At 42.1% G+C, this 26,913-nt stretch overlaps 2 protein-coding genes across 5 annotated transcripts in view; one reads left to right on the top strand and one right to left on the bottom strand.

Moving 5' to 3' along the window:
* The window catches only part of ALOX5 (arachidonate 5-lipoxygenase), a 58,038-nt gene extending 42,261 nt beyond the window's left edge, over nucleotides 1-15,777 (top strand). The window contains exons 5-14 of one of the 3 annotated variants that reach the window (XM_049790672.1): nucleotides 1,905-2,011; nucleotides 5,001-5,173; nucleotides 9,997-10,143; nucleotides 10,601-10,804; nucleotides 11,508-11,594; nucleotides 13,017-13,108; nucleotides 13,380-13,501; nucleotides 13,827-13,927; nucleotides 14,192-14,362; nucleotides 15,598-15,777. In XM_049790672.1, coding sequence (XP_049646629.1) covers nucleotides 1,905-2,011; nucleotides 5,001-5,173; nucleotides 9,997-10,143; nucleotides 10,601-10,804; nucleotides 11,508-11,594; nucleotides 13,017-13,108; nucleotides 13,380-13,501; nucleotides 13,827-13,927; nucleotides 14,192-14,362; nucleotides 15,598-15,777 — 1,384 coding nt within the window. Of the gene's footprint in view, nucleotides 1-1,904; nucleotides 2,012-5,000; nucleotides 5,174-9,996; nucleotides 10,144-10,600; nucleotides 10,805-11,507; nucleotides 11,595-12,929; nucleotides 13,109-13,379; nucleotides 13,502-13,826; nucleotides 13,928-14,191; nucleotides 14,363-15,597 lie in introns of all 3 variants that reach the window. The other 2 variants (XM_049790671.1, XM_049790673.1) reach the window with 2 other exon arrangements.
* Nucleotides 15,778-20,642: 4,865 nt separating this feature from the next.
* The window catches only part of MARCHF8 (membrane associated ring-CH-type finger 8), a 113,470-nt gene continuing 107,199 nt past the window's right edge, over nucleotides 20,643-26,913 (bottom strand). For both annotated transcript variants that reach the window (XM_049790680.1, XM_049790681.1), the window contains 3 exons: nucleotides 26,321-26,501; nucleotides 24,144-24,291; nucleotides 20,643-23,727 (listed from right to left, as the gene is read on the bottom strand). In XM_049790680.1, the coding sequence (XP_049646637.1) occupies nucleotides 23,423-23,727; nucleotides 24,144-24,291; nucleotides 26,321-26,501 (634 nt within the window). In that variant the 3' untranslated portion in view covers nucleotides 20,643-23,422. The remainder of the gene's footprint in view (nucleotides 23,728-24,143; nucleotides 24,292-26,320; nucleotides 26,502-26,913) is intronic.

Raw genomic sequence — 26,913 nt, 5'->3', positions numbered from 1 at the left:
TTGTTTTTGGGTCACAGCCAGTAGTGTTAGGAGTTACTTCTGGCTCTATACTTAGGAATCCTCCTGGCTGGTTCAAGAGACCATGTGGGATGCTGGGGATCAAATCCAGGTTGAACATGCAAGGCAAACGACCTACCCACTGTGCTATCACTTCAGCCTCCATATCTCTTTTTGACATTTGCCATTTGAATTATTTTATGTCTTAGTGTTGTTCTGTTTGGGTCTATTTGGCTTGGCATTCTTTTTGTCTCCTGAATTTGTGAAGCTGTCTCTTTCTACAGAGTGAGAGAAATTCTCTGCTAATATTTCTCCCATTAGTTGTTCTTTCCCTTTTCCTTTTTTCCTCCCCTTCTGGTAGACCTACGCTTTTGTTCATTAAAAATCTTATATTTTATTCCATCCTTATGACTTTCCTTTCACTTTGACTTCTTTATAAATGCTGGCTTGTAATTTTTCTTCATGTTTATCTGTATTGTTCACAGTCTTTATGATCTGCTATTATAGCTTGATAATACATTTGGGGTTTTTTTCAGTTCCTTAGATTCCATTTTCATGGATTCTCTCATCTTCTGAGTTATTCTTTGAATTGGTCTATTGGTCTAATTGCTCATCTATTTATTGCTTAATTTTGCTGCAACCTTTCATGTAGGTTGTGCATCTCCAGCCTGCAGAGCTTGGAGGTAAGAGAGATGTACTGCCACCCTTCTGGTTAAGACACAGACTAGCATCTGTAGAGATGGTTTTGTTTTTCATTGGCCTTTAGCACTACAAAAATAACTGGACCACCACCACCCCCAAACTTGGGGGCTAGGGGTAGAGTAGAAGCTGAGGTTTCAGGGGAAGTGTGCTGCTCCAGGATAGCCCTCAGATACACTCAGCACACTTATGTAGGATAAGAAAGAGGAGCAAAGGTCATTATGAAACAATGGAATCCAAATGCACAGGACTAACAAAAGACAAAGACTAGAGTTTCATGTACTTTAGAGGATGTGACCACATTGACTATGGACACGGGACATTGCCATGAAAAGCCACAGATGTGTTTGCCAAGGACACTAAAGTAAATTCTTCTTGAGTCCTGCCCAGATTCTCAGAACTCTGTCCTAGGCATTTCTGGGGCTCTGCAGGCTTCATCCCCTCCACCCCCCAATACCTGTTCCCTCCAAAATTTCAACTTCTCTTGTACTTGCCTCCTCTAGAAAGCCCCAGGTTCACCCAGGACACTCAAATCTCAGGCCTTGTTATCTACAAACTGAAATTATTTTATGTCTAAAGCTCCAGGTCATTGTTAATTTGTTGTTCTGGGAATGAGTGTTTTAGGCACAGAACCATAATTAGAAAGTAAATGAGGATTAATCCAATTGAACTGTTCATCCCACCCCACCCTAAAGTCAAGAAACTCAGTGAAACGGCCACAAAGATGCCACAACCATCTTGCAAACTTTTACTATGTGAGTAGAAAACATTTGATAACAGGAAACCAAAGAAACAGCAGGGGTAAGGCACTTGTTTTGTATGAATATAGTCAACCATGGTTCAATCCAAGGGCTACATATGGTCCACAGTACTCTGCCAGGAATTAAGCAGCACCAAGTATGATCTAAAGTTTAGACCAATCCACCCATATTTCCTTGAAAAATATTTGATGATCGGTTGAACATATGAACAATGCTTGAAAGAAATTGGAAACTGTGAGATTGCTCTTGGGAGAAGTGGATGACCTCTCACAGAAAAGGTAGGAGTGTAGCTGTGGATGCTGGTTTCTTTCCTGGCGCCAGCCAGCCAATCAACTGCCTCTTGGTGCTGCATTGGTTGTGTCTAGTGGCTGAGGCCAGCTGAAGAGGCTGAACAGAGAAAATGAAGCCTGAGCACTAGTGAAAGGTGATGCTATGTTTGGTCTGCAGGATGGAGAACCTGTTCATCAACCGCTTTATGCATATGTTCCAGTCTTCCTGGCATGACTTCGCTGACTTTGAGAAGATTTTTGTTAAGATCAGCAATACTATTTCTGGTGAGTAGAGGTGCTAGGGAAAGGGGCAACCATTTTCCAGCCAGAGTCGGCCTTAGAATTAGAAAAATTTCCCCACCCTCTTTGGCTCAATTGCCCTGCCTTCCTCACCCACACTAGGATCCCATGAATTCAGCCCATGAATTTTGCTTCACTGTGATCACTCTCAAGCCCACAAATCCTCTTCTTGACATGATCAGGTTGAGCCCCCTCTACTTCATCTCATTATCAAAAGTCTCAAAGTTATCAGAATTTTTTATGAATACCAGTTGATCATTGACGATACCTCTGAACAAAGCTAAGTCAGAACTCAACTTACTTTTTGTTGTTGATTTTGGGGCCCAGTGGTCTTCCTGGGTTATTCCTGGCTTTGTGTTCAGAAATCACTCCTAATAGGCTTGGGGGACCATATAGGATGCTAGAGATCAAACCCAGTTTGGCATCATGCAAGGCAAATGCCCTACCCAATTGTGCTATAGCTCTGGCCCTCTTGACTTTTTTGTTTTGTTTGTTTTGTTTTTGGATCACACCCAGCAGTGCTCAGGGGTTACTCCTGGTTCTATGCTCAGAAATCGCTCCTGGCAGTCCCAGGGGACCATATGAGATGCTGGGATTCAAACCACTGTCCTTCTGCATGCAAGGCAAACACCCTACCTTCATGCTATCTCTCTGGGCCCTTGACTTATTTTTTAAACATATACACCAAAGCAATATTGGGGTCCTTTGGACTAGGATGCTGTAATGAGAGCAAAAGTATCACAGTTGCCTAGAAGATTTGAAAAAGGACAAAAGAGCAAAAGAAAACGAGGAATGAAATCAATGCATCTCCATTCATCACCCCCCATTCCTACTTCCTTCTCTTCATCCTGGGATCCCTCAGTCCTGAATCAAGGACCTGAATTTCTTTTCTTTATATTTTTCAATAAATGAAATTACTATCCAGTAGATCTCTAGAATTTATTAATTTTATGATGCCAGGGTTAATCTCAGGGCCTTCCACATGTGACACATATACTCTATCATTATCATATTCTAAGCAGAACTTTTTCATCTTAACTGATACCTTAGGTTCACTGATTAGAAACTTCCCATTTACCCCTATTCAGGCCCTAGCAATTACCATTGTTCTCTAGTTGTGTCTGACTATTTCAGAGAAATGGAATTTAGCAGACTGTGACCTTCACTAGCACAATGGCCTCTAGTCTACTTGGGACAGGTTCACATAGAACAAAAAGCAAGACTCAAAAAAATTTTAAAGCATTTGCAACTAAGTATTTTTGTTTGTTTTCTTCGTTTTTTTTCACTAAAACGGGAGGTCACAGGAACCAGAGAAATAGTATGGGATTAAGATACATGTTTCGCAGGAAGATGACTACAGTTCCATCTCTGGCATCACATGGTGCCCCACACATTGTCAGGTGCAATATGGTCCTAGAGATTTAGGGGATTTAGAGACCCCCGAGTACTGCCAGGATGCCCTGGTGGTCCCATGATGGTAAGGCTGCATCTCAAACCCTCACTCCAATTTGGGTTGGTCAAGAATCACAGGGTAAACCCCCAGACCCTGTCGGAATTGCTTGCGAGAACTACTAAGTAAATAAAATAAAATAAATAATAGGAGCCACACCCAGGGGCCCAGGTCCTCTCCCAGTGATTCGCTCACCTGGTAGGGTGGTGTTCCAGAAATGCTTGATATTGTGTCAATGATTTAACTCAGGGCTCACAAATGAGAGAAGTGTTTCTACCCTTGAGTCATATCTTGGGACCCAAATATTTCTTTTAAAGACTGGATAGAATCCTATTGTATGTTTACACCACATTTTACTTTATTATTTAGGTAATTTCCTCATCCTGACTATTATGGATTGTGTTATAATGAACATAGACAAATAAAATCCCAATGATTGTAGATGGATATATGCCCACAAGTGGAATTGCTCAATCATAGTAGTTTTATAGTTACATATTTTTTGTTTACTTTTGGGCCACATCTGCCAGCGTTCAGGGATTATTCCTAGCTCTGCACTCAGATATTACTCCTGGCAGGCTCCGGAGACTATATGCGATGCCAGGGATCAAACCCAGGTTGGCCGCATGAAAGGCAAACACCCTACCTGCTGTGCCTTCAGTCTGGCCCCATATATTTTAATGTTTCCTGTGATTTTCCTTAATGATTGCATATTTTGCATTGCACCAAAGCATAAATTTTCTTATGCTTCACCATATCCTTGTCTTTCTGTTTTGGTTTTCTTTGTTGTTGTTGTTGTTGATGATGATGATGATGATGTTTGGGGCCACACCCAGCTATTCTCAGGGGTTACTTCTGGCTCTGTGCTCAGAAATTACTCCTGGCAGGCTTGAGGAATGCTGGAGATCAAAACTGGGTCTGCTGTGTGCAAGGCAAATGCCCCACCTGCTGTGCTATCACTCCTGCCCCACCCCACTTCCTTTCTTAGTAACAGTCAATCTAAAAGTTGTGATATTGTATTTCATTGTCATTTTGATTTGCTTTCCTTCATGATTAGTGATATTGAGTGGTTTTTCATACACATATCAGTTATTTATCTTTTTTTTGAGAAATAGTAGTTCTAGGCCTTTGCTTAGTTTATAATTAAGGTATTAATGCATTTTTATATATTTTAGAGATCAATCCTTTGGCATATTACGGCATGCAAAAATTTTCTTCCAGTTCTGCTATACATACGTTTTATCAGTGTAATGCAAATCCCTTTTGTCTATTTTTTTGTTCTTGAGAAAGAAAAGCCCCATGGAACTTCTGAATCTTGAAGGGTCTGCTCAGGAAGGACAGGGTAAAGCCATGGCCTGAATTATTGATGGACAGGGAAACAGGCCTAACATGTCCAAAGGATAGTAAGCTAGCTAATTGAGAGAGGGATGTCAGCAGATATTAGCTTTGGCCAGCATCAGGAGTACAACGATCTGGGATGCCTCGATATTGAACTCAGGCTGAGATGAAATTCCCTCCCCATAGAACGGGTCATGAAGCACTGGCAAGAAGATCTCATGTTTGGCTACCAGTTTCTGAATGGCTGCAACCCGGTGTTGATCCAGCGCTGCAAAGAGCTGCCCAAGAACCTTCCTGTGACCACAGAAATGGTGGAGTGCAGCCTAGAAAGGCAGCTCACCTTAGAAGAGGAGGTTGAGGTAAAAAATGAGTATCTTGAGTCTTATGGGCTCTCCATTACATGGTTTCTTTGTGTTCTTTGAACAGCCTTAACATTTCCTCTCTAAAGCCCTGATCAGAGGATTAATATATGTTATTTAAGTCTTCAGAGCTAGCATCTTCAGTCACAAGGTGTGTGGATTTCTGCATTATTTTCCCATTGTGACCTTTTTTAGGGTTGTGCTTTTATTTTATGTGTTGGGGGGGGAGCTCCTTGACTAGAAAAAATTTATTGCTCCAGAGTGATGTGGCACAACTACACTCTTTTCTGCCTTACTCACATCAGTTCAATTCAAAATTGTTTGTTTTTTTTTTTAGCCTAAATACTGGCCACATGCAACAGCCCTCTAGCCATTACTGGTCAATAATTTCTTTTTCCTCTCCCGGCCACAAAATTGCCTGGCCTCAGTCACCTCAGTTCAATTTAAAATGGTGCTTTTTATTCTAGGCACCACCCTCAGCTGTTACTGCTGCTACTGGTAAACAGTACTTTTTTTTTCACAGCCACATAGTTGCCTGGGCTCATTGACTATATAATGATACATATTAGTTCCAGAGAGTTAGTGCAGAAGGTAGGATGTTTGTTGTATATGAATAACTTATGTTCAATCTCTAGTATCCCACATAGTTGCCCAAGACCACTAAAAGTAATTCCTGAGCCAGAGCCAGGAGTAAGCTTTGAGCACAAATGGAATATGGGGGTGGGGGATAAAGCAGGAAAGAAAGAGAAAGAAAATGAAAAGAAGAGAGAAAGAAGAAAGAGAGAGAGAAAAAAAGAAAGAAGAAAGAAAGAAGAAAGAAAAGAAAGAAAGAAAGAAAGAAAGAAAGAAAAAGAAAGAAAGAAAAGAAAAAGAAGAAAGAAAGAAGAGAAAGAAAGAAAGAAAAAAAGAAAGAAAAAAGAAAGAAAGAAAAGAAAGAAAGAAAGAAAGAAAGAAAGAAAAGAAAGAAAGAAAGAATAAAGAGAGAGAGAAAAAGAGAGAGACAAAAGTGTCAGAAAGGAAGGAAGGAAAAAGAAAGAAAAAGAAGGAAAGAAAGAAAAGAAAAAAGAAAAGAAAGAAAGAAAGAAAGAAAGAAAGAAAAAGAAAGAAAGAAAGAAAGAAAAGAAAGAAAGAAAGAAAGAAAGAAAGAAAGAAAAGAAAGAAGAAAAGAAAGAAAGAAAGAAAGAAAGAAGAAAGAAAGAAAAGAAAGAAAGAGGAAGAAAGAAGAAGAAAGAAAAGAAGGAAGGAAGGAAGGAAGGAAGGAAGGAAGGAAGGAAGGAAGGAAGGAAGGAAGGAAGGAAGGAAGGAAGAAGGAAGGAAGGAAGGAGAAAGAAAGAAAAGAGGGCCGGAGCGATAGCTTGGAGGTAAGGCAGTTGCTTTGCATGCAGAAGGACAGTGGTTCGAATCTCAGCATCCCTGAGTGCCAGGAGCGATTTCTGAGCATAGAGCCAGGAGTAACCCCTGAGCATTGCCGGGTGTGACCCAAAAATCAGAAAAAAGAAAGAAAGTATGGAAGGGAGGGAGGGAGGGAGGGGAGGAGAAATAGTAGGGAGGGTAGGAGGGAGGAAGAAAGGGTCAATAGCACCTGCTCCTACCCTAACCTACTCTCTCCAGCCCTTTTGCAAAGTCAATTCTCAAAATTCCAAGTCTTAAGGTACAAGGAGTTTCTTCTGGTTACCTCCACTGTGGCTCTAGTGCACTTAGTATTAGGTACTTCATTGCATCAGACTCATCATTGGCTTCTTTCCATTAGAATCAGGCCTGCCATCTTCCCTGTAAATCTGGTGTTTTCAATCCATTCCATCTTGCTTGCCTTATAGTCTTACCCAGAGAGGGTGGTGATTGTTACTGTCTCTGGCTAGTCTTCCCAGTCCTCACATCACATCCACCTAACTTAAGAGGTCACTTGCACGCAGTGATATTTCTCTGTAGATTTAATCTCTGGATGTGTTACCATTGCTTCAGTGACTGTGGGGTTTCAACTTCAAACCGGGTTAAATCAAAACCTTAAAAGTCATCAGTGTTCATGAAGCTACTGTAAATTGGTCATAGCATGCCCTCTGTGGGTAGAGTTGTGAATATGCCTCTCATTTAAAATCCTTTTAACTTTTTGTCGTAGCAAAAGTAACAGTTATAATAATGCTGAAATTTATGGTGCTGATTACATACAAATGGACTGAGCTGCTCTTGATAATTCTCTGACACAGGGACAACCCTAATCTACTTCCCAGCCTCTTAAATTTTGATCCCTGACTTCATTACTTGCTTAAAAAAAATGAAAGGCTTTCTACTCAGCTATAAGAAAAAATAAAATCATGGCACTGGTAGAAATTATGCTGAGTGAAATCAGGAAGAGAGGGATGGATATAGAATAATCTTCTCATATATTGGATATAAAAATACAGTAAGGGAATAACAAATAGCCAAAGTAACAAAACTGGAGAGTCCCTATGGTGGGAGATGGGAGGAGTCTTTAGTATATTGATGAAACAAAGAGGACACTTGTGTGGTACTGAAATGATGTATGCATGGAACACTGTAAATCATGGTACCTCTATAAAAATTGGAAGGAAGGAAGGAAGGAAGGAAGGAAGGAAGGAAGGAAGGAAGGAAGGAAGGAAGGAAGGAAGGAAGGAAGGAAGGAAGGAAGGAAGGAAGGAAAAGGAAGGAAGGAAGGAAGGAAGGAAGGAAGGAAGGAAGGAAGGAAGGAAGGAAGGAAGGAAAGGAAGGAAGGAAGGAAGGAAGGAAGGAAGGAAGGAAGGAAGGAAGGAAGGAAGGAAGGAAGGAAGGAAGGAAGGAAGGAAGGAAAAGGAAGGAAGAAGGAAGGAAGGAAGGAAGGAAGGAAGGAAGGAAGGAAGGAAGGAAGGAAGGAAGGAAGGAAGGAAGGAAGGAAAAGAAAGGAAGGAAGGAAGGAAGGAAGGAAGGAAGGAAGGAAGGAAGGAAGGAAGGAAGGAAGGAAGGAAGGAAGGAAGGAAGGAAGGAGAAAGGGAAACAGGGAGGGAAGGTGGGAGGAAGGGAGAAGAATGAAGGAAGGAGGGAGAAGGAAGACGGAAGGTTTTGAACGAAGTACTGCCTGACCTCTGTCCAAAATCTTCGGGGTAGGCCCAAATATGTACTAGCTTGCAGCTCCAGATCATTCTCTAGTCTAGAAGATTCAATTGTAAGATGGAATGAGCACGTGTCATGGCCTCTTTGTCTGGCCACTTCAGGGAATTCTCTGGATCCCCAGGAAAGTGGGAGCAGGGTTCAGCGAATGATGGAGCCATACTCAGCTATGTGGGTAAATCTGAATTGTGTGTCTTTATTGAATGCTACAGGAATGTATTTAAACATAAATTTTATGTTTGAGAGACTGCCTACATCTGCTTTCCTGCAAGGCTAAAAATGTACTTTTTTGTTAGCATAAAACTTATCAGTACATACTGTTTGATGCGTAAGTTTTTTCACAACAGACAATTCATAGGCCTTTATTGTAGGTTACAAACATTCTGAATGATAAGCTCCCATTAATAGACAGAGAGGAGTTGAGCCAGAGGTTTCTCTAGGCTCAAAAGGGTCAATTTTAACATCTTAAAGTTTTTTACTCCCAGGCTGGACCCTGGTATAAATTCTGATATAAATTAAAAGACTAGCAAGTTTGCCAGGTGTTCCTATCTGAGGAAGCAAACTGTTTAAAGATACAGAACATCTTTTAAAAGACTAACTTCATTTTGAGGATTACAGTTTGTTGAGGTTTTTGTTTGTTTGTTTTGGTTTGTTTTTTGGTTTTTGGGACACAACTGCCAGTGCTCAGGGATTACTCCTGACTGTGCACAGAAGTCACTCCTGGCAGGCTCAGGGGAGCATATGGGATGCTGGGGTTTGTCCTGTGTTGGCTGCATGCAAGACAAACACCTTACTGTTGTGCTATTGCTCTGGCCCCTATAAAGTTATTTTTATGTTTCTCTTGATACTGATTTTCCCAAGTAAAGTGCTATTTAATCAAAGCATATTTGTGTGCACTAATTTTGGCTCCTATAGGTAAATGCTCAACTATATACATACTTAGCACAGCAGCAGGGAGATTCTTATTAAGCCAAATGAAGTTTGCAACCATTACTAAGCTTGAGAAATACTATCCTCACATTTCAAGGAAGTAACCTCTCTTTGAGGTCTTTTCTCAGCTATCCACACTGGGGGAGCCCAGTGGTAGTAGGTTTCTAGTTCTCCAATCCCAGGACTATCATTTAGAAGGTGAAGTGTAATGACTACAGGAAAGAATATGAATCAAGATCATTTACAAATTCTGTGCTTTTTTAACTAGTTTCTTCAATATCCCACAAGTCTCACACCAGGACATCGAACATACCCATCTAATAACCACTCTCCCTGTTGGCTTCCCCTGCCTAGAAGAGCCCCCTTACGCTCAGTAAATGTCATGATGTTATAGACCCTCTCCCTCAGGACTTACCCCTTCAGTCCTTACAGACTCTCCCATTCTTAAAACCCTTCCATCTCTACATCCTTCCATCTTCCATCTCTCCAATTCTTCCATTCTTCCATCTCTGCATGGTCTTTCGACATCTTCCATGAAGGCCAAAACATATTCGAGATGGAACAAATGCAAAATGGGTCACTATATCTCTTCACTTACCTCAAACCCTTAGGTTTTTTGAAAACTTTTACATTGCTCAACGTTTGAGAAATAGAACCAAAGAACTATAAATGCTGGTCTTTTCTGAGTTACCAGGAGACTCTACAGATATCTTACCCTTACTGAGACGTACACCTGGATCTGTCTCTTGCCGGAATTGATCAGAACATACATTTCCTCCTGCCTCCTGCAGCAAGGGAACATTTTCATTGTGGACTTCCAGCTACTGGATGGTATTGATGCCAACAAAACAGACCCATGCACAATGCAATTTCTGGCGGCACCCATCTGCCTGTTATACAAGAATCTGGCCAACAAGATTGTCCCCATTGCTATCCAGGTAGGCTGTCTGGCCCTGCTTGTTTCCTGGGTGGCTGCATAGCCTCCAAGGGGAGGTACAACTCTGTCTCAAATCCACTAAGAAAGTACAGAAAGCTGAAGAGCTACTTATGAGATAGAAGAAAAAAAAAACCTACAAAATTAAGGCTTTCTGCTAGCCTGGTAGACCAGGCATTTAGTATTCCTGTTCCTTAAAATTCTTTCATTCACCACTGCCCTTAGTAATTCTGTCAGTACTGTCACCTCATTACATATGGTAAAATGGACACTGAATAGGCTCTATAAACCATCCAGGTCAAGCATGAAGTAGATGGGCTCTCTGTCCTTTTTATTATCTTCTCATGATTTAAAGTTATAATTTGTGTTGATGCTTCCAGAATTTTCTCAGAAGCAATTCTCTCTCACATCTAAAGCTAATGTGAAACACAGCAATGCCTTTTCTTTCTTCCATGTGTCAGCTCAACCAAGTCCCAGGAGATGAGAACCCTATCTTTCTTCCATCGGATGCAAAGTATGACTGGCTTCTGGCCAAAATCTGGGTACGTTCTAGTGACTTCCACGTTCATCAGACCATCACTCACCTCCTGCGCACACATCTGATGTCTGAAGTTTTCGGCATTGCAATGTATCGCCAGCTGCCTGCTGTGCACCCCATTTTTAAGGTAGAGTAAGTCTCACCAGAATTGGGAAGGTATCTGGATGGGAGTCAAAGTTTCCTATCCCTGACCTCTGAAAGAGATGCAGCAGCAGGCCCCACCCCTTGCCTGAGAGTAGGCAGCCCAGAACCTGCTGGTTCCTGAGAACACAATGCCAGGCCTGACATCAGCCCTGGCTGGCAGAGTTTGAAAAGGCAAACAAGTTCAGTGTGATTCTTTACTCAGTTTAGATGGCAACCTTTCAAATCCCTGCCCTATCTCTGTCCTAACCCTAAATGCTGGCATTACATCAGGCTAAAAATAATGCTCAGTGCCTCCATCTCCTTATCTGCTCCAACAAAAAAGCATAGCTACTTTGTCAAAGCACAGTCAGTATCAAATTAAGTCATAAATTCAGAAACTTCAAACAGTGCCTATCACATCCTTTAGCTATTACCACTATTAAGTTCTAGTGTTATTACCACAACATTAAGGCTGCTGATCTCTTGTGATTTCCAAGAGTCACACCCCCAAGCCCTCCAGCCCTACTCTGCACCAAGGTCAGCATGCCAACCATATCCCCTTGAGTCCTGGCAGCACTGTGCCCTCCACAGTACCCCAGCATGGTTGGTGATGAGGGATCTAGGGACACCTGAGGTGGCTCAGACTTGGTTAGGAGACACTGGGCCAGTCAGGTATTCTCTGAGCCCATCCTTCCCTCCTTCGTCAGCTCCTGGTGGCACATGTGCGCTTCACCATCGCCATCAACACCAAGGCTCGTGAGCAGCTCATCTGTGAGTATGGACTCTTTGACAAGGTGAGTAGGGGTTGGGGGAAGTCCAGAACTAGGGGAACCCACTTCTTGGAACCTCAGTAGACTCTGTTCCCAACCTGACCCAAGATCCAGATTTCCTATCAGAGACCAGACTCTGAGGGGTGAAGATCTGGGAAGAGCAGTTGCCCAGCCCCTGCCACCAGCCTCTTTTTGAGGGCTGCTTACCACCACTTCTTCCTTGCCATTCCTCTACTCATCTTTCATGAACTAGGATCCTGCATCTGTCTACCAACTCTTTCCCCCCTTCACTCTGAACCTCTTACTCCCCACCCCCCTGTCTCTTACCCTCCCCTTCATTCCCTCACAGCCGGACCTCAAAAGCCCACACTCCACATTCAGTCAGCACACCAGCCCCATTGTGATCCCTAACAATACCCTGGAAGATCCTAATGTCAGCACTTACCCATACCCTTCCTCCAGTCCCTCCTCTTTTGAGAAATCAGGTCAAAGTGCTAAGATTCAGGCACTGTGCTGTTTTGGATTGCAAATGACTGTCAAACCAGCTGAAGCTGAAAAGGAAATGCATTGTCTAATCTACCTGATCAAATTTGGGTGTAGGAGTCTCAGACCAAAATAGTTCTAGAGATTCAAATAATTTGAGTATTAACAAACATGGTACTAGGTATGAGGCCAGGAATATGAACTTTAGCTCCTAGAATGGCATTGCAGGCAGCTTTTGCCCAGGTGGAAGGACAGGACCTAGTCACAAACCCCAGGTTCTTGTTCCCGCACAGGGACCATCATCTCCCAACCCCTCCAATTTAACTGAAAAAGGTCATTGAGTCAACCAACCACTCTTAGCCCACCTGTGTCCACTTGGACCCCAGCACCTAGGTCCTCCTCTGCAGACTCTGAGCCCAGGTCTTGGGGCCTGCTGAGAAGGGCCTGGATTTCTTCGCATGTGTCTCTCAGCCCATCCAAGCTCCCTGTAGGCCAGAAATAGAGCACTGTGGGTCCTGACGGTTGCTCTGCCTATTTTCTTAGCTCATGTCTCAGGTAAAGGAGAGCAGCTCCAAGACCTGAGAGCTTTATTAACTCAGGCCTCACACAGTACCAGTGATCCCTGATTTTCGCCCAAGCATCACCCCTTGCTCACCCCATGATCCCACCATTGCCCTGTGCACACTGCCTCACTTAAACTGCTACTCCCTAGAACCTCCACCTGGGTATACACTTGGCAGTCTCTGAGTAAATCATCCCTCCTAAACCATCTCAAAGAACACAGGTTGCATCCCTTTCACCCTCTCCTGGGAGCTCTGGTTTGGAAGATTGGTGTGGACAACCTTTGGAAACAAATCCTTTCACCCCACTTTCCAGGCCAATGCCACAGGGGGTGGAGGGCACGTGCAGATGGTGCAGAGAGCCATGCAGGACCTGACCTATAGCTCACTGTGCCTCCCTGAGGCCATCAAAGCCCGGGGCATGGACAGCACAGAGGACATTCCCTACTACTTCTACCGGGATGATGGGCTCCTGGTATGGGAAGCCATCAGGACGTGAGTGTTCTCAGGGGTTGGGGGTTCTGCTTTGGGATAGGCTTGTGGATCTGGGGTAGGGTGACCTTGATGGACATGAGGAGTTTTGGCAGTAGACTTACCAGGCCACACCTAGCCTAGTCCTGCCTAAAACAGTTGATAGAAAATGCGGGCAGGCTATGCTGGGTAGGGGAAGGTCCAAACTGTGTCTGGACATTAAGGAATAACAGGGTTGATGGGGCACTATACAAAGTCCAGTTCTGCAACCCCTGGCTGTATTACCCTGAGCCAGGTTCACGGCTGAGGTCATAAACATTTACTACGAGAGTGACCAGGTGGTGGTGGAAGACCAGGAGCTGCAGGATTTCCTGAAGGATGTTTATGTGTACGGCATGCGGGGCAAGAAGGCCTCAGGTGGGACTCTCCCCATCTGCTCCTGGTTGTCCTCTACTCTGTATCCCTGACTTCCCTTGGGCAACTGGTACATGGCACCCCCCTTAGCACGTGGGAATGGGGCCAGAGGCTCACCAGTGTTTCCTATGTGACCTTCTACAGTGCCTATGCCCAATGACTCAAAAACTACAGAACACTGGCCAACTGCTGGTCCCTATGAGCCTTGGTCATATTTGGGGCCTCTAGTACTATATAGAAAGCCCAGGGGTAGGGATGGGGTAGGGGCCTGCCTATCTGGGGTCCTACCCCAGTGCTGAACCTCAGCTAGCCCATGACTCTGCCTCAGGCTTCCCCAAGTCCATCAAGACCAAAGAAAAGCTGTCTGAGTACCTGACTATGATCATCTTTACTGCCTCAGCCCAGCATGCAGCAGTGAACTTTGGCCAGGTAGGCAAAAGAAGATGAGTCCTGTGGTGGGCGGGCAGGAAAAGGCTGCGCTGACCCATTCTGAGAATTGGAGGGGAGCCATCTCCTTTTCTAGAATTTTTTGGAGTTGTTGGAGTTCCCATATTAGATTCTGTATTCTCCTCACCCCACCTCCAACTGGAGAAGAGGGAGACTCTATCCAATATGCTTAGACTGAGGGTGGCAGCACAGCTGGTCACTGAGGGGAAACAGAGGCACCCATTGCATCAGTGGCTGTCCCCACAGTATGACTGGTGCTCCTGGATCCCCAATGCCCCGCCAACCATGAGAGCTCCGCCACCAACAGCCAAGGGTGTGGTGACCATCGAACAGATCGTAGACACTCTGCCAGACCGTGGCCGGTCCTGCTGGCACTTGGGTGCAGTGTGGGCCCTGAGCCAGTTCCAGGAAAATGAGGTGAGAGGGTGGCCTTCCTGCTCTTTCTATCTTAAACCCATTCTGTAACCTTAGAATTTTGTGACACAGGGTTCAGGGTAGACACATGCCAGCCAGTCCTGACTTCTAAGCTTGGAGGAACACACAGGTCCTTAGGCCTTAGACTGGACAGACTTCAGGGTGAATGGCACAGGAAAATTCAGGTGACTATGTTTGGATGGTGATATTACCAGCAAAGGCACATTCCTCCCCTCAGCTATTGACAAGCCTCTCCAAGTAGGTTTCTCCCTAACATTCCAAAAGTATCAACTGCTTCCTGATTATCCTTCTAGTCATTCCCAAGCACACACATAAGGTTTAACCCAACACCTACATTGGATCTAACATGGAATCTAACATAGAATTCCTAACATGGAATCAATGGACCAGCTCAGCCAATACCAGACCGCTTTATCATGTTTCTAAGCTGCTATAGAAAAAGTTGAGAGGTCAACTCACTAGCATCTCGGTATATGTGTTTCTGTACATGCATTCAATGTAGATTCAATAGGGCTCAAGTCTATGTTTTTGGTAGAATTTCTTGGCCATAACTGCTAAAACTTATCTGGTCTTCACAATTAAATCTCAAATCCCATCAATAGTATATGTTTCTCCAAACCTATCTTGTCTACTATAAAACTTTCTGATTTTAACATTGTGCCTGGAGGCTGGACAGATAGTAGATAGGGTGCCTGCCTCACATATGGTTCCCCAAGTTCTGTTAGGAATGATCTCTGGGTACAGAGTTGAGTAAAGCCCTAAGCAGCACTGGGATTACCAAATAAATGGAAAAATAGTTTTGAAACATGTGTATCTGCATGTAAGCTGTTTATTCTGGACTGAACAGATGGCTGGACTCTACATGGAGCCCAGATGGAAAGACATAAGTGATGGCCCTGAGCATGACTCTATAGCTACATGCCCAACAAACTTCTAGAACCACCTAATAGTCTCCAAATTCATCACGTTAATTTTCTTCATTAAATGTACTTTGGTTGCCATCCAATGGGACAGTTATTTTTCTCACTTACCTGTAAGATCACAATTTAGGAATATATTCTCAATATAATTAGCAGGTGGTAGAGGACAGAGATGGGGAGATGAGCACAGATTCCTTCCTTTACCTCCCTAAGGATGATCTTGGGGGAAAGAAGGGTGGGGGGAAGTGAGGAGACTGACTTCATCAGCTTAATTTCCCTTTCATGTTGGGCCCTCAGCTGTTCCTGGGCATGTACCCAGAGGAACATTTCATCGAGAAGCCTGTGAAGGAGGCCATGGCCCGATTCCGCAAGAATCTTGACACCATAGTCAGCAAGATTGCCGAACGCAACAAGAACAAGAAGCTGCCCTATTATTACTTATCTCCAGACCGGATTCCCAATAGTGTGGCTATCTAATAATTGTCCAAGCTAGTCTTCCCTTGGCATGGCTGACTGCTCAAAGCTGGTTCAGTGTCCACACTTCTTGCTACCTGTCCTAGTGGGCATCTTCATGGGCAGGCCTGCTGGTAGCCTACTCCTCTGAAGCCTCTTGAGAATCCTAGGACTATTTATTGTTCCAAGTCCAGGTTAACTGATTTCAAACCAAAGTTGAGTCATCTTATAGTTAAACTTTGGTATATTTTCTTGTGTATCAACACTGAGGTCAATGAATGGGAACAGTACATGGACCTCTGCTCTCTGAAGACTCTGTACTTCCTGTTCCCTGCCCAACTCAGCTCTTTCATATCTGGGAGCAATAGCATATATAGAGTAACTTGTCCCTAGTCTTGTTAAGGGTGCAGAATAATTATTTTCTACTCTATGCTGTGCACATAAATACCCTATAAATTCCTATTGGATTAAGAATATACTGTCATTAAAAAATCTTATTTAAAAATTTCCATCTCGGGGCCGGAGAGATAGCATGGAGGTAAGACATTTGCCTTGCATGCAGAAGGTCGGTGGGTCAAATCCCAGCATCCTATATCGTCCCCTGTGCCTGCCAGGAGTGATTTCTGAGCATAGAGCCAGGAGTAACCCCTGAGTGCTGTCGGATGTGACCCAAAAACCAAAAAATAAAAAATAAAAATTTCCATCTTCATTTTTCAGTCATCCTAAATCACTCATATCCAATCCCCCCAGAAAAAACGTTATTTTTGTGATTACCTCTATCCAATAGCTTGTCCAGTTGGCATAGCAATGCTTTCCAGTTTGCCTAGAAAGATCCTTCCTATTTCTTTAATGTAGCATGCAATGTTTATTCATTTTTGAAGTACCGGGATTTATAATATTGTTATTCATACCTTTCATGTACACATCATTCCAACACAAGATCCATCACCAAAGATCCTATTTCCTTCCACCAGTGTACCAAAGACTCCCCACAGACCCCATGTAAGCTGTTCCAATATTGTTCCCTTATTCTTTTTTTCTTAGTTTTCTTTCATTTTTATTATGCATATGGGGAAAAATTCATTTTTTGGTTGTTATTGTTGTAGAAGTGGCAACATTTACACATATATAATTAGAGCTAATTTCCTGAAATTTCAAAGAATTGTAAATCAATAAGTTGACAAAATAAAATTTTAGAGGTATATACGTTTTTAAAGATTATGAAGAATTCTGCGCTAACACATTTAAAACATAAAACAGGTAAATCCTACATATGTAAATTTTAGTAAGAGGACAGAATTAAGAAAATTTGAAGGGGAATTTGAATAGGACTATAAAATGTTAAGTGTCTTATCCAAAGAAAGGGAGTATTGACTTTCTATTAGAAAATATCTGACTATAGCTATTTATAAGTATCTGTAATTAATAAGTAAAAATCTATGGATAAAAAATTAGCCTGAGCCAAGATATATAAATAATAAAATGCCAACTAAGGTGAATGATCTAGAAGTTGCGGGATATTCACTCATCTGTTTTTAGCCACTTGGTCATTTCCAAATTCCGGCTATTGTGAATAGTGCTGTAATAAACATATTACATTGGAGAAGGGCATTGGTGGTAATGTGTAGACTGGTGAAGGGATGAGTGCTGGAACATTGTTATGACTGAAATGAAAAAAATTAAAAAGAAAAACGTTGTGGGGTCCATAAGCAGCTCCTGGGAGACTGTTCCAAAGCTAAAATTATGCAATTTGAAAATATATAAATTGACCTAGAGAATATCATGCTGAGTGAAGTCAGTCAGAAGGAAAGGGGCAAATATAGAATGAACTCTCTTACATGTGAGATTAAAGATACATAGCAAGCTAGCAACAAAGGTCCAAAGGCAACATAATGAAAAAACTGGTCCACACAGCTAAGTTGGGTGGAAGAATGAAAAATGTCTACCTTGGGTGGGAGAATGAAAATGTATCAGTCCCTTACAAGTTCTGAGTAAACATACCTGACTTAATCTAGTAGAGAACAAAAACTACCATGAGCAAATGGCCACATGCTGTGAAAATGTGTCCAGCTCTTTGCTCCTTTGATGCTTTCTAAAAAACTAGTGTCAACACTATGAATTCGCCAAGCTGTAGCCTCTACCCGAAGCTCTATTTTGTTCCTTCAACTATGGAGAATAATCTAGTTGGATAGAGTATTCTTGGTGAAGTGTTAATTTCACTGTTTTTGTACTCTATATCACTATTCTCTTCTGGTTCAGAGTCTCTTTTGATACATTTGCTGTGAACCATATAAACTTTGCTTTCCTTTGTCTATAGGTTCTTTTTTCAATCTTGCTGCTTTTAATATTGTCACAAATTTTGGTTTTTGCCATTCTGAATGCAATGTGTCTTAGAATTTTCCAAATTTGAGTATTTTGAGCCACCTCCCCTGAGACACACCTGAGAGCTGCCTACACTGACAGATATTACCCTCAACCTTTTGCCAGCCTTGAGAGGCTTGTTTTTCCACTACTTAAGTCAACAAATGGGGATTCTTAGATTCTTCTTTGGACTCAGCTGTGAAACCTGGGTTCTAAGAGTGAGGGTTAGCCTGTTGTGGGTGATCTGACAAACCTGGGTGGGGTCGGGGGAAAAGGCAGTCAAGGTCCAGCTCAGGAGGGACAGTGCTATGGAGCAGGTATATCCTGCTTCAGAAAGGCAGATTCTGAGGAGGGATCTACTAGCCACAAAACAACTTATTCAAGGAGGACTGGAGGGAATTAAGAATCCAGGGTAGGCACCTGATGGTCAACCAATGTGACACCACTGATATTTCTTGCAGTTGTGTGTTGATGGAAGTCCAGAGACACGTGCGAGTGTGTGTGTGTGTGTGTGTGTGTGTGTGTGTGTGTGAGAGAGAGAGAGAGAGAGAGAGAGAGAGAGACAGAGAGAGAGAGAGAGAGAGAGAGACAGAGACAGAGACAGAGAGAGAGACTGAGGGTTGGGCAGTGATTTTTTCACACAGATGCCATGTGTGGGGCATTGCTAAGGCTACACCCCAGTAACACAGGTATACAGTTACATGTCCTATCTCTGTTGGGAGAAAGAACAGGTCCTGGGAAAGGGCTAGGCCACAAGCCTAACAGTACATGAACTCTACACCACCTCCTCTATTCATATACACCAAGAGCTGGCAAGCATTTTACCATAAAGCGTTGCATCAAGTGTTAAGTGTTAGGTTTAAGGCTGTGCAGTAGCATTGTCTATCCAAATTATTCAACTTTAACTTGGAAGCAGGAAATCTTCTGGATATGTAAATGATAGGCAAAGCAATATACCAATGACCCCTTACTTCAAAGAGGAATTGGTCAGCTCACTAAGAAGACTGAAATTACCCCGAGCAGTCCATACATCCATCATTTTGTAGTGGGTGGCTGGGAAAGAAAGGCCTGAGGGAAGCAGAGCCTAAAGCCTATCTATAGGAGTATAGCATCTAGTCTCTTTGAAATTATTAAAACCCATTAGGCTCTCACACAGTGACAGGAGCCAACTACTCTTTATAAGCTTTATACACTTCATCACTTCCTCCAAAAAGTGACAGAGAACTTGAGTTTCAGGGTGCCCTGGTATGCCTCCCTCCTACTATCACATTCCTCAGCAGTTCCAACTGCCTCATTCTAGGCCAAAGCTTCTTAAAATATTTTTTACTCAAGAACCTCTTTTGCCTGAGAAATACAACATGGGTGAGCACTGTCAGAAATACCTTGGATTTTCTATGTGGCTACTTTTAAATATATTTTGTTGTTGTTATTGTTGTTGTTGACTGCACATTAAAAAATGTTTTTATGGTAGGAGCTGGAACAAGTACATTTGTCTAGAATGTGACTGACCCAGTTTGATCCCTGGTATCCTATATGATCCCCCAGCATCCAGGAGTAATGACCCGAGTATAGAGCCTGGAGTAATCCCTGAGCATTCCAGGTGTAGCAAAAAATAAAATTAAAATGAACACTACTTTCGTTTAAACAGCTAGAGTTTATGGAGCCATCCACCTCTGCAGGGGCTGTAAAAGGGTTCAGGATTTACCTGAGTGTCTGCCCATGTTCCCAGCGCCTCTGCCCCTCACTCCCTGCAGAAAAACGCTTATATGGCAAAATTCCTTTTTAAACAAAGGCTTTATTGCTGCAATTTTTAGACACCCCAAGTAGATCACAAACAACCCCACTGTACAGAGAAATATTTCAAGTTGTAATACTGGAAAACAGTGAACATACACAAAAGGATAAAAAACTAGACATTTAAGTAACTAGAAACTGTCTAAGAAAAACTTCAAATGTGAAGTGCCTTTTAGAAACTACACAACACATGCCAGTGTAAATTTGGTTTTTTATTGACAATCACCTTTCAATAAACATTGCATTTAAATAGGTGATGAGCTGCACAAGTTAATTACTTCCCAAGGATAAAATCTGTTTCCCTGTTTTGATAATCTCTTGAGCTAGAGACGGAAGCTACACATTTCAGATCAGACCCAAAAGTGAATTTCCAAAGTGTACTTGCACCAGGCAAGTTCCCAGTGCCTGTTACCAGGCTTCCCCTGGGCCTCCATTCTACCACCATGCAGCAGCAGTAGCTCCAACCTGTGCAGAATTTCCATGAAGTTCTCGAACTGGCCCAACTGCCTGGAGGGGCCTAGAAGTCTGCAGTCAGGTAAGGCACACCTGTATACTTAGAAATTGTAAGATTGGAAATGGGAATGAAGTTGAAAAAGGAAGAGATATTAGAGGCCTGAAATAAGAAGAGACCTTTGACAAAGGTTTCATAAATCCTTAATCTTGGGCAAATCAAAGTCAGAAGTCCTTAATGTTTAGGGTTAAAAACCAAATCAGAATAACATTTTTGAGGATGCATTCCTCTCACCCAGGCCTAGCCAACAAGTGCCAGATCTCCTGATCCTGAGACCTGCAAGGTTATCTAACATTTCTAGAGGCTCATACAAGTAGCACAATCCCACTCAAGCCAGATACAAAATGAGGGGAAATGGGAAAAGGTTTCACAAATAAGCCAGAGGGCAAGGTGACACAGACTAAAGGAACACCTGGTAGATGGGCAGCCCCACTAGATGTCAACACGGCACAATTTTGTCAAGGTTTAGTGCACAACTATTAAATCTGTGGGGTAGAGATTGCAGCTAGGACTAAGACTGGGTTCCAAGGTATTCAGCTAGAACCTGAAAGATAAGAGAAAGGAAAGTGTATATGTCATTCTAGAGAAGAAAAGAAGAAGAGATGTGGAGATAAGACCATGCACAGGCAGCAAGCATCTAGAAACTGGGCATGGGGCAGTGGGGTACAAGATAAGATGGTTCTAGGCCTTTCTGAAAAATGAAGATTTCATATGAGAATCTGGTTAGACACGGAAGCAACACAAGTATCATGACTATAAAAGTACCGATGCCATAAGGGTCGGCAGCCACAATGGACAGGTAAGTACCCACGGACAGTCCCTACCTAAGCATACTTTTCTCTCTATAGAAGTCTAAGTTTTTCAAGTTCTGCACAAAGGGTCCTATTGAAGGGGAGAGAGGAAGGACCCCCACCTAAAATCTATTTCAGGCCTCACTTGACCACTCATACACTGTGAGAGCGGCTGGGACAAGAAGCCTAGCCTGAGCAATTGCTAGGGGTAGAGGCAGGATTACCCCTGGGTTCACCTCCCCTGAGTGGACAGTCTGCAGCTGTCTAGTATCCTCAGGTTGAGAAGGGGTGTAGGTAATTGCACTTTGGGGCACAGTGAACACACGGGCACAGTGAACACACACGCACAGGATGGATGTGGCCTGGGAAACAGAGACAGCAGGCTGACCTAATTTCAGAGGTTGGCTGTGGCAAGACAGTGTCTTCCCAGCCAGAAGGAAGGCCATGGTAGGGCAGCAACTTTTATCAGACCCACTTCTCCCATCCATTAGACTATCCAGTGGGAGGAGGGTGAAGGGCAAAGCTTTTTCCCACATGCTCTATCCCAGAGTCAAGAATCTCTTCGAGTAGATTCTTCCTGACATTGAAAACAAATTACAGGCTTCCATTTGAAAGTTAGAGGAATCATCTTATGTTTGCTTCACATTCTCTTAGTAAGAGAGATGAGGCATCTAAGGCTCAGAGGACTGGGGGCCAGACTCCCATCCTCCCCGCAATCTCCAAACATTTGCATCAATGCAGATGCAAAGTTGCCTAGAGAGTATCTGCATATTCGTGTCACAATGCAGACCCTCCTGATCTGTTTTCCTAGAGTTAACTCTTTAAAAACATGTTCATAATGTCGGGCAAATACAACAAAACTTAAATCAATCTTTTTAAGGGACAAAAGCCATTTGATGGCAATGATTTTGGTCTTCATTGTTTCATGAGAATGGTCTGAGAGATGACCATTCTGTCATGGTCATCCCTGATGGTAATCATGGTAATATCCCTGATGACGGAACAGACTGATCACAGGGGCCAAGGACTCCTACAAGATTGTCTATTCAGTCCAGTTAAGGCGACCGAAGGCATGGGTATGACAGGGGCAGTGACAGTGCACCTAGGGAGTTACTGCTCACTCCTGGCCATGGTCTCAGATCTAGCCAAGCTGCCTCTGTGTCCCAGGAAGTTTCCCACAGAATTTCACAGGAGTAATCTTCGGCATCAGGGCAGTGCCTGCTTATTCATTCAACGTGAAGCCAAAGCAGAAGTTTGACTTGCAAAGAAATAGCTCTTTAATATTCAGTTTCATTCTATCCACTTCCTTTTGTGTGATCTCATGAACCCTACTTTTTTGGTATTGAAAAAAGAAGTATTTGGGGCAAGCCTATGACAAAAAAACATGTCATAAAATAGGCTCAGGTCCATAGGAATTATGCTCAAGTTGTCATTTGGCATCTACTAATTCCTAATTATAAAAATGTTTCAGATTTATTTGTCCTGTTTTATAGCCATAAGTCCCTTTTATTGACACTGCCTATATCACATTTCTTAGAATATATAAGGCAAAAAAGGCTTTAGATCCATTGTAACATAAAGTTGACCATTGGTGTAATGACAGGAAGGTTTCTAAGTGAGACGTTCATTTCCTGGACACACACATTACAAAATAAAGATTCTCTTTTTATAAAGTGCTTTTTGCTTAGTGAATAATTGCCACTATACAGAGCACCATGGCTCCTGTCTGCTTATGAGAAATGGCAGTGTCAACATTGGCAGAAGGAGCTCATCTCCCCAGGCTCTCCTAAGGTGGGAAATCTTTCAACATGGTTAGATTCCCAAACCCTCAACTCTATAGCAAGAGCGTTAGCTGACAACTGAAAGAAAGCGAGGCTTACTGTCGCCTACTCCCTTGCCTTCCTGGCATTCTTCTTTCATTCATTTCAGGACCAAAAGCAAGAACCCAGTCAGACATCATGGGATCATGGCAGTGGGTATTCCACCTTTTCTTCTCAGATGCTTGCAGAGGTGGAACCCCACCAGACACAGCCAATGTGAGGGTTTTCCAAGATATTTCACTAAGGAAGGTTTAGAAAAAGAGAAACCATTAAAATCAGTCACCTGCCCAATCTATACTACTATAGGGCATAAGAAAGAGTACACAATTGGCAGTAAACAATTTCCTTCAGCTGTTCACAAATGTCCAGGAAAATACACACACTCCACACAATCAGACGTGAACAATTTCTGCTCCAGTGTCTTCAGGGTCTGTGCAACAAGAAGAGTTTGTGTCAGAATGACAGACTCCACGTCCATCTTTATTTTCAAAGTTGGGCTCTGTTAGTGCAGATTTTTCAAAAATATTCTTTTTGCTTGTTTCTGGACAGTTTTGAACATAGATTACTCTATTATAAGCCTTGAGTCTCTTCCATAATTGCACGTACACTTTGCACTGAACATACATAAAAAGAAGTCCTCCAGTAAAGCCAATGGCCACAACCACCAGTTTAGTCCAGAAGGGCCACTCTAGGATTCCTAAAAGGAAAACATCCTTGTTAGCTTAACAGTTGATGGTATTTAAGACTCGAATAAATCAGTGTCTGAACTTCCTATTACCAACAGACCCTTAACTCATCAATCCTTCCTTCAAAAGGAAGGATATAGTACTGTTGTTTATCTGGCTTTTCAAAGAGGGAATTCATGAAGATTCTCACTCTTCTAACTGACTATTTCAGGGGTTTGTTCGATTGTTTTTACAAAAAACGTATTATACTAGCAGAAACATCCAAAAGGGGTGGTTGGTGCCTCATAATTGGTGCCTTGCTCTAAAAAAAACCTAGATATTTGAGGTTTGGCTTAAATATTCAGTATGGAATGAAGGTCCCATCCTAAAACCCCAATGTGTCACCCAGTTAGCTGTGCTGAACTAACTTTTTATTCTGAGTACATACCTGTTGCCTGTCCCTGCTTGATTTCCTCAGCTGTCCGGTCGATGAGCACATATAAAGACCAGACCACACAGGTGATGGCAATAATATGAAATGTGACTGAGCACATGATCTTCCTTCTCTCACTGGCTGTCATCTGCAACTTCTCCCACTGGAAAGACAATATGCAGAACACAAAGCTTAGATTCTTCAACATATAGAGCTACAATGGATGTGAAAGTGTAATAATTGGAAAAAAATGGCTTCTCCCAACATTCCCCTTCCCCACTAAATGATTTTTTTTCCCAAACATACACAGTTAATCCTTTGAAACCATTTGGCTTTGACTAGGTACCAGGCACTGGTAGTCTGTTGACAGTCAACTTTCAACATGATGAAAAGCAGCAGGAATCAAGATGAACTATGAACCACCACCACCACCTTATCTGCTTACTCTCGTAGGCAAATATTAAATAGCTTGATAAAGAATTCTATTGTTTTAGAATGAATGAAAATAGGATATTGACCCCAAGACCCAGGAAATAAATTTTAAGTGCCCCTAACTTGCTCACTGGCATAAGCAAGGTGAGGAAGAGGGTAGATGATGCCACAACACACTAGCAGATGTGTCATACTATAATATCATGAATGTGATGGTGGGAGGCGGGCGCTCACTCTTTGGTCCTCTGCTGCATTGACAGCAATAGCTTGAAATCGATGCTAAGAGTTCCTGGTATAAGCAGTCTCTGCCAGTCTCCTCTCCTTTAGGGGCTCATTAATTTATTCCAAATAGCCAGATTTCTTTTTCATTTACTGGTTTCCGAAATAGAAGAAAACACATAAAGGTAGAGAAAAAGAACAAAGTGTAAACAGTTCTCTGCCAATTCTAGTCAGATTCTTTTCAGATGGTTCTATGGCTGGAGAAGTCAAAGTAAGGGCCTTAGAGATTATTTACACATGTTAAAGTGTAATAATGCTTACTTGAGAGACCAGTATGGAGTAGGTACCCAATAAATTTTAAGGTTTGCTGGGGCAAAATATTTTTGAGTAGTTTATGCCTATCTCTTTTAATATCTAGAATGCCTGGTACTATTGTTTTATACTGTATCTTCATTCTGTCTCATGCCTAAAACTCACTGATGCCCCACTATTTCATAAGTCACACTAAGCTCAAGCTTTACACAGTTCCCTCAGATGAACAGTGTCACCCATTCTCTAAAGAAATCCTGACCTCTTTGAACTCATTTTATATTCTCTGAATCCTAATCTTTAAGAACTACTTTAAATCCAAATATCCTAGGATACTAATACCACTCCTTGCCCAGCACTATAGTTCACAATAAAACCTTCCTTTCCTGAAGATGAGGGATGCTCTACTACCATCTAACTTGGCATATTTAAGATACCTTCTCATATGCTATTATGCTCATATGCTCTAATTATATTATTTCTCTTGCAACTAACAGTAAATTTTGAGGTAAGAATAAAAACTGCTTATTCATGCAAACAAAAATTATGTTATATAACATATATAGATAACATGTTATATGATAACATATATAGATAACATGATAAGATATATGCTATACAGTAAACATCTGCTTGGAAAGTAAGGATCCTATAAAACTCCTCATCAGAACTGTGAAATATGTTACCTGACAAGAGCTGACTTCACATGCCTCTGGTTCCTTTCCTTTCACATGTACCCCAACCTCCATCCATAAAATACTTATCATAGATATTTACTAATAAAATTGCTACTTTTCAATGTGCTTTGTGCTAGGGAACTACAACTAATTCCTAACATAAGTTCTAGAAGCAGAGACAAAGGACAGAAGTTAATACATATATAAAGTGAAGTTAATACATATATAAAGTTTAATGCTGACCCAGACAGATGCTACAAAACTGTAGTCAAGGGCCAAATAACTAACACAGAAAAACAAGCAGTGGTAGTCTGAATTAAAAAAAAAAACAAACACATAACTAAATGATCAGGGAAAACAAATTCCCTGAGGAAAAGGACATGGATATCAGTAAATATAAGCATCACCACAAAGTAAACATACATACTAGTCTTCACTTCTTAAAGAAACAAACATAAGCAAGCTATAATTTTAATTGATCCAAGGTGCTAGCTCTTCCAGCGGCATTCATTTCACTCAGGCTAAAGCCCTTCCACAGGGCATCATTCCACGTACTTTTCTCAAAGGTTTTAGCTTGGTCTCCATGATGAACTCATACTTGCAGAGCTCACAGCAGCGTGTGTCAGAGCTCTTGATCCACTGCTGCAGGCAGGCCTGATGCACAAAATGGAGGCTCCCTGTGCAGTGGCAGGGGGTAATGAGAGGACTCTCTTCATCCCCTTCACAGTGACAGATCCTACATTAAAAGGAAAGCGAGTCATTATGAGGAGAGTCACAAGACAGGGAATATGATTTTTCGATGGAAGGTCAATCCCTCTCCCCAAAAAGAAAAAAATTTTTAGAAACAAACATCACAGAAATGTCTACTAGCACAAAAACCACAAACACAAAATGATAACAATGACTATATAAACTCAAACTTTCTAGCTTACCGCACCAACATGGAAAGTCTGGATGGCATTTGGCATCAGAAAGAAAAAAATGATAAAAGAAATGACAAGGCAATCATTCATGATAGAGTTAAGATCTTTACTGTAAGGTAAAATGAAGCACCTTCCAGAACATAAGATGCTAATGAAATAAGAGGGAAAATAACTTGTGAAAACAACAACGAACAAACAAACACAAACCAGAATTCTACCTTCCAA

The sequence above is a fragment of the Suncus etruscus genome, chromosome 17 (genome assembly GCF_024139225.1).
Source record: "Suncus etruscus isolate mSunEtr1 chromosome 17, mSunEtr1.pri.cur, whole genome shotgun sequence".
Classification (NCBI taxonomy): domain Eukaryota; kingdom Metazoa; phylum Chordata; class Mammalia; order Eulipotyphla; family Soricidae; genus Suncus; species Suncus etruscus.
This window is presented reverse-complemented; position numbering and strand designations above follow the sequence as displayed.